At 34.6% G+C, this 7831-nt stretch overlaps 1 protein-coding gene across 7 annotated transcripts; it reads right to left on the reverse strand.

Moving 5' to 3' along the window:
* Positions 1 to 185: 185 nt before the first annotated feature.
* Positions 186 to 7614, reverse strand: MFS17 (Major Facilitator Superfamily Transporter 17). Of its 7 annotated transcripts, none has more exons than XM_033380983.1 (7): positions 7485 to 7614; positions 7133 to 7250; positions 5421 to 5479; positions 5272 to 5357; positions 3150 to 3304; positions 2026 to 3093; positions 186 to 673 (listed from the first exon to the last, which is right to left on the reverse strand). In XM_033380983.1, the coding sequence occupies exons 4-7, from the start codon at positions 5351 to 5353 to the stop codon at positions 473 to 475; spliced, it is 1506 nt and encodes a 501-aa protein (XP_033236874.1). In that variant the 5' UTR covers positions 5354 to 5357; positions 5421 to 5479; positions 7133 to 7250; positions 7485 to 7614; the 3' UTR covers positions 186 to 472. The 7 variants fall into 7 exon arrangements, 5 of the variants coding, with proteins under 5 accessions (XP_033236874.1, XP_033236873.1, XP_033236875.1 ...); XR_004469564.1 differs by lacking the exon at positions 7133 to 7250 and having other exon boundaries at positions 556 to 673; positions 2026 to 2159; positions 2975 to 3093; positions 7485 to 7608; XR_004469563.1 differs by lacking the exon at positions 7133 to 7250 and having other exon boundaries at positions 556 to 673; positions 2026 to 2189; positions 2975 to 3093; positions 7485 to 7608.
* Between the last annotated feature and the right edge of the window lie 217 nt (positions 7615 to 7831).

Genomic DNA, 7831 nt, shown 5'->3' on the forward strand with positions numbered 1-7831 from the left:
TAACCAAGAATATATGGACTTTAGGTCGTCGGTCGTCGTTTCTTCTGGCTGTGTATCATATTTTTAATAACAATCTGAAAGTTCCAACTACCATGCCTGAAACATAAATTGTCTCTGTGCTGAGTAAAAACCACTGTCGCATAGTGTTATCTTTATAAATGAAAAAGATTTCTCACAACAAAATCTTTTTTAAGGAATGTTCATATAGTACACATATAATATTGTACACTCTTCAGGGATATACAAATCGAAAATATTAATTCATAAAATAGGTATATAGGACCAAAACAACTTTGTATGATTATTTTCGCTCCACCTCTATAATAATAACTATGTAATAGTCTTAAATCTTAAAACATTGAAATGGTCAGGTAAATATTTATATATATTGTATTTATGTAACAGATCCTTCTTTGCCAAAATAAGTAAAACAATATTAAAAAGATACAAGTAGGATTTTAAGTAAAAACTTTCACATTGGCTTAGAAATTGTATTGAATTCTCGGTTTGATTTCGGAAAAATTTCAGTTTCTTCATCGGAATGGTCATTTTTGGGTAGTTTTATATTCCAGGACTGAACTTCTGCTGTTCCAAATATTTGATACACAACGTAAGTCAATAAGGAAATTACTGCGCCAACTCCAAAAACCCTTCGCCACTGATCGATGGAGTCCTAAAAAAAACAATGACACTTAGAAGTTTTAATGCTGTATTGAATATGTATGCATTTATATAGATATATATGGAATGTAAATGTCTTATCTAGCATAAATATATTGCCGTGCATTAGGTACGCTGAAAGGGGGGGAATTAAAGCTCTGCACTTGCACTTGCGAACACTAAATGGAGCTAACAGTAGGCAATCACCCTGTGCACTCTACAAAAACTACTCGTCACACTATTATTTCTGTTACTCTTATTGCCTTCACTTTGTCCAACGTCCCATTATGTAAGATACTTGCCGTTGTTGCTAACATCGTAAACATGTTCAGAGCATAAACATTGAAAAATGCAAGAGGAAAGTAATGATGTTCGTTCGAACACCAGTATCCACACACGATGAACAAAACCACAGAAAAAACAGTTCTTTTCAGTCACACAGTCAACTTTTCCGCTGTTAATTCTTGATAAAACGCATTCCATCGAGTGTAGTTTTGTTTTGCTTAAGCTAGTGAGATGGTTGTCGTCGCACGAGCGAATCGACTGTGTAGTCGGGTTGTCCCCTAGTATATTAATAAACAAATTATAGTTTTATCTTGGAAAATCGTGATATAATCTTGAAATCGTAGTAACTTAGTAACTTAGTCAAGCAACTCCTTTTAGACTTTCGCTTTAACGCTCTTCTTCTATCGCCCCCGACCGTCGGACTTACAGTCTTGCGTTGATCGCAAATCTACCTACGAACATATGTATTCGATATTTTGGAATAATTTGTATGTATATTAAATTGACCCCTCTCGACTCTCTATTTAAAACTTCAGCAGCTATTAAAATAGCTTAATAGTTTAACGAATACAATTTAGACATTTTCCCCTAAATTAGAAGAACAAAATAATAAAAAAGAATACCAAAGAATGGCAAAGGCAAAAAATAGACATCACGAAGACATCGAACCAATTCCGTAGATTTCACTGTGCGTAAATGCAATCAATTGCTAAGACTAACTACTAAATTTCTCAAAACGTGTTACCATATATCTGATTGAAAGCTATTAAAATATTCTTTTGCCTTATATGAGTACAGGGCCCCAAGTATCGTTTGGCTTTGGTAGCTTGGAGCGTATTGTCCATTAAAAACTAAATGTGCAGAAATATAGACACCTAGTCTTACGCTTATTAAAAACAGTTATCCTAAATAATATATACAATTATTTTTCTTTTAAAAATCACGATGAAAAAGCTCTTAAGATAACAGTAAACTGTCATTTGCTATTCTAATACTCAAGTTCGTAACTGTAGTTGACATTAACATGGCCTGTTTTTTATAAGTAGCGAATTATATATTATATTATATATTATAATTTACCTCTTGAGTGACAATAAATCCAGCCGTTAATGGTGAAATAAACGACGCTGACATATGAATAGTTTGGCAGAATGCTAAGACGGCAGCAGAATGTCCATAATTCGGCGCTAAGTCAATTATATTTGCCATTGCTCCTGCATAGGATGCCGTTATAAATATCACTGCTATAAACCAAATTGATAATAAAAGATGTATATTATCTACATATCCTATACAGTATATTAATATCCCCGGAATGATCTGTGATAGCGCTGTAAATAACTTTCTCACATTAGTAAGATTTAAGACTTTGTACAATATAAATTTATCAGCAATATAACAAAACAATACCGATGAGAAGTATGAGCAAATAAAAGGCATTCCCGATAGAAAACCATTTGTTTCAAAGTTAAACTTCAAGACGTTGCCCATAAATGTGGGTCCATTTACAATAAAAATATAATGCAGGAATATTCTTCCAAATGTCGTAATTGCAATTGCCCATGCCGGTAAAGACTTAAATATTTGTGGCCATGGCACTTTTAATTTGGTATTAGTACCCTCTTTGCTAACATTAAGCTCAATGTAGTTTAATTCTTCTTTAGTAATACGAGGATGTTCACGAGGTGTGTTAAAAGCAAGCAAATACCATAATAAACACCATCCAACTCCTAAAGTACCCGTAGTATAAAATATGTATTGCCATCCAAACTGTGATAGTATAAATCCACATAATGGATATGTTAGGCCGATTCCAATACTAAATCCTTGAAAACTTGACATAAAACGAGAACGTTCTGTAAGTGGTATCCAGTACCCCACTATAGCGTACATAGCAGGCCAAGTTAAGCCTGAGGCAAACCCCTGAATAGAACGTAACACAATAACAGCAATGTAATTTAATTCTACTGCCAACGGAATAAGTAGACTACAAAGAGCAGTTGCCAGCTGTGACCATCCAAATACGCACTTGGTTCCGAAAAATTGAGTGGCAACTCCGCCAGCAACCTGGGATAGTACGTAACACCAATAGAATGAACTTATTATAACCGATTTTACTATGGTTGTTTGGTCTTCGGTACCACCTCCCTAAAAAAAAATCATATTTAAAAGGTCTCTGTGTAAAATGTTAGAAGTCACATTACCGAAATTGTATGCGAGGTATTAGTTATGTTCTGGTTCGTATAATCATTTGGATATATGGCAACCAAAGCAAAATTCATATCATTACGCATCATAAATGATACAAGAAAACCAGACCATGAAAGAAAATACAGCACCAAGCGAGCAGGAATTTTGTCTGAAATTTTAAAATCGTTTTTTTTTTTAATTTAATATAACTGAAATTGTTTAAGCTGCAAAGCTTTTTAAGTACATAGAAACTGATTACATTTTACCATTTGAAACAGAAAATAAAGGTTAGCTTCGGGATCCGAAGACTTGCAGATCGATCGTTCCTTTGTCAGCTCTCATATATGCCCCAGATATTCATTCCAACCGAATTCAAATCGAGATGGAATTCTAGGTGACTTAATTGACTCTCGGTTACTATGGTTGCTCTCTAGTACTATGGCTACAGATATGGTTGAATACACCGCAAAACACATTAACAATTATAACAGTTTTGGGAAGGTTATTAAAATTTTTTTTTTAATGCTAAAATTTTTTAGTGTTTTAATCCCATTATTTTTATACTACGAAACCTCTGGTAAAATCTTTAGTATTATTACAATCTAAAACCAGTACCAGTAGTAAAAACCCAGCAGAGGGTTGTTTCATTGAAACGCGATACTCCAAATGAGTATAGGGCTATATTAGATTTGCGGTGAAAATGGATGTGTGTAACGTCCAGAAGGAAGCGTTTCCGACCCCATAAAGTGGATTGAGCCATGTCCGTCTGTCAGTCCGTCCCTATGAGCGCCTAGTGCTCAAAGACTATAAGAGCTAGAGCAACGAAATTTTGTATCAAAACTTCTGTAATATGTCACTATTACACGTATATTTCAAAATTTCGCCCCACCCCTTCCGCCCCCGCAAAAGACGAAAACACTACAATATTGAAGATACGAGAAAATTAAAAACGCACAATCATTGAAAATGAATTCTGAATCTGGATCACATCGGATTATTATTATAGCAATCTTTGTCGTGTCGTTCAATATTAGCGGCGTCTGACGGAGGAGAGCCATACTGACTAAGTATCGGGTATAAATGTCGAGTTGCGGTCGCCGCAGCAACTCACAACGTTCCCCCTCGTTACATATTCAGAATACCCTCGTACAGAATTTTAAATTTGTATGTACTGTTTTTATTTTCTTCTTGCACCAATAGATATTAAAAAAAACGTCGGCTCTAAAGGTGTATGGTGAAAGGGCATAGTTTTCGAATCAGCGAAGTTTCTCGCACTTCAGTGTTTAGCTGTAAAATTTTATAAACCTATCCAAAAATTGTTTTAGAGGGGATATTGATGTGAGACAAGAAAGTTTTGTATATATGGTGCTTGTATTTTTGCTTCTCAATTAGCTAAGGCAAGAGAGGATTTTATCCCCAATTGGCGTATTAATTGTTTTGAATAAATACAAAACACGGCGCACAAATTTTGATTAAATGCATGAATATAAAATTGCGAGTACTGGTGTACAAGTTCGGACGTTTGCAAAAATGCCACAGCAGCGAAGAGCAGCTAGGAGTATAAGAAACAACAAAACATCTTCCATATATACATATCTATCTCTCACATTAAACATGGCGTCAAAGCGCTCTCAGTAATGATGAGCGTAAAATAAGACCTGAAAAAGTGGGAGTCGACTACCATAATGGCATAGTTTATGCGGAGAAAGCTTATTAGGAGTTCAATTTATTATTATATGAAGAGCAACGTAGGGGTAAGTACACATATTTGTATGTGTTCTAACGACCGATAAAGAACAATGTGAATCCAATGGCTCGAGACTGATTAAGGGTACGCGGACCAAATTGCCCGTGCCCTAATGCAAGTGGGCTAGTGCGAGTCCACGACTCTACACTGCTCGTCAATAGTTTGGACGCACCCATTCTAGCACTTGCCATTGATGTGTACTCAAGGGTGTAATATAAATACATTTGATTTAATCTAATTGGTTCCTTCCTATATTCTGACTAATCTATGGTCATAGTCATATTTTATTACCCCACAGAACAGACTACACATACTTTTATTATTACAATTAACTACACGGTTTCCGTTAAGCAATATTCTTTTTTAGTAAAAATCAAAACAAAGATTACCTCTGAAATGCCATCGACGCAGGACTCTTGTGGTTTCGAGTTCTTCCTGGGGTATAGAATAAGTGTCCCTCGAATCATACATGTTACTAAAGAAAAACAATGTACATCAAAAATCCATCTTGGATTCACATAAAACCAATTATACTTACTGGAATGTTATAAAAACTGTTTATCTAATCGAATTAGGTACTTCATTACCGATGAAAACCTATAATTGATGGATATAAAAAGAATATTAGTTCGAGAAAAATAAAATAAACTAAATAAATTAAATTCATTTGATTATTGTAGTAAGTACATCCTTAAATCGTATGAATAGTAATCTACATTTATTTTTATGATAATTTAGGAATAGAACATATTTTTTATATTGTAAACGACCCTTCCAAAAAAGAAATAAGAACACAATTACTTAGTGAAAGTGGAATGCAGAATCGTAGAAATTACCATATCTAGCGAACTGCCGAATATGGCTCAGATCGGATTATTATAGCAGGAAGGAACATATCAATTTGTATTGGCTAGGCAACGCGCCCTCTGGCGGAGAGGAGCCATACTGACTGAATATCGGGTATAAATGTAGGTTCGCGTGCGTAGCAGCGACTCCCAACATCCCTCTTCGTTTATTTTTATTGTTATCTTTATTTTATTTGATTGTAAATATATTGCCGTGCGGGACCATATGTATATGTAAATATGTAAACTACAATGCAGTACAGTGGGCGGTGCAAACAACGAAAAATAATACGAATTACTCTACTTCTTTACCTTTAACTATCATCTATAAATTACTGAGTTATATCGGGCTGCATAACCCTTACGGGTTCTCTTTTATTTATGATCAAAGATGGATTCTGAAGTGATTACATTAGAACAGTTGCAGAACTTTTCTATATAATTTCTGATAGAACGTCCTTTTATGTATGAACTATATATTCTCAAGGAACGGCTCTGGATGCATGCCAAAGATGTGTTATGTAATGCTTCTTTTGGATACGCAACCATCAGTTCCCAATGCGTTCTAGGAGAACTGTGCCTACCCGAACCTAAAACACCAGTTGCCCGCGTGTTCCGTCCTTACCTAAATGGAAGGGAGAACTTAATGTATAGGAAACGTTCTTAGTGGAAAAGGAAGTATGCCATATGTAGTTCTTGGAAGTAGCCAAGTCAGATTGGAAAACGGTGTCAATTACTGTTATACACGTCTAAGTGAACGGCGGCAGATATGTTACAACCAAAGATCTAATAGCAATATATTCCATCAGGAACAAATTCCATTCCCATATTCGTTCGACGCTTCGTGGTTCGGGCGTGTGGTGTACTTCAATTCTCTTGTCGGTTACCCTTCCTCTCCACCGTGACCCGCTTCCTATCTATCAGCTCGCCGGGTCCTAGAATCCTACCGAAATACAATGGCTCAGAAACGACATACTTTGCGACCAGTATGTTTCTAACAAGGTCTTTGGCGACGCACAACGTCGATCCCTCGCTCAATTTATGCTTTTTTCTACGTCGCAAGATTGCAAATAAAATCTTAATTGCTTGGGAATAATTAAGCACAATAAGACTAGCCATAAATTGGAAGTTTGTATACTTTTATTTAATAATGAGTGTGCCTACGTCACTGTATTTATCTACAATGACGACCATAATTTACTCTTTTTTTTATATACCTTTAAAAAAAATTAAAAGTGAAATAAAAATAATAGAAAAATTCTTTTCCGATACATAAATATATTCTTTCAGTTATAAAAAATGTATTCATTTATTAGATAAAAACATATATTTATTAATTATATCTATGATAATATTATCTTATCTTATAACAGCTAAAAAAAAGGGTGCACAAAGCATGACGTACCAATAATGAAGTTAATCACTGTATTTACGTTCATGTACTAGGTAAGAGTGCACACGTGCATGTACATTCCAAGTAATAGTCCAATTGTAGAAAATACTATGCATTTTTACAATTGAGTCTGCATCGAGAGTCGAGATTCCAAACACATTCAACACATCCATTTACAATAACAATAACAATTATCGATATATACAAACAAACGACATATGCATGTGAGCTAAACGTTACATTTCACCATATTGAAAGATTTTATCGAGACGATTATGCAAATGATCTATGTGCACAATATTCCAGCCAATGAACTACATAAGCATACTCTTCATTGACGTTTAAAATTCGAGTTTTGAATTACCTGCACTTTTATTATTTAACTATTTAAAGTTTTTCGTCAACTAGACATGTTTGCTTACATATGTATATATGTATGTATGGACTTTTTACTTCTCAATCAGCTGACACACACTGGACTTAGAGATGGAAGCTATCGAGACTTCATGGACATTAATCATATCGATAGTGAATATGTTCTGTTCGATTCCAACTAACATTCACGACCGGTGTACATATATTATATTAATTAATTCATTAATTTCATATTAATATATAGGTGTGTAGTTTATGAAATTATTATTTTCAGCCATTAAACACACAAGTACAGAATAATCACGCTATAAAAATTTTCCATGAAAATATTGCGGA

Source organism: Drosophila pseudoobscura, chromosome 4 (genome assembly GCF_009870125.1).
Source record: "Drosophila pseudoobscura strain MV-25-SWS-2005 chromosome 4, UCI_Dpse_MV25, whole genome shotgun sequence".
Classification (NCBI taxonomy): Eukaryota; Metazoa; Arthropoda; class Insecta; order Diptera; family Drosophilidae; genus Drosophila; species Drosophila pseudoobscura.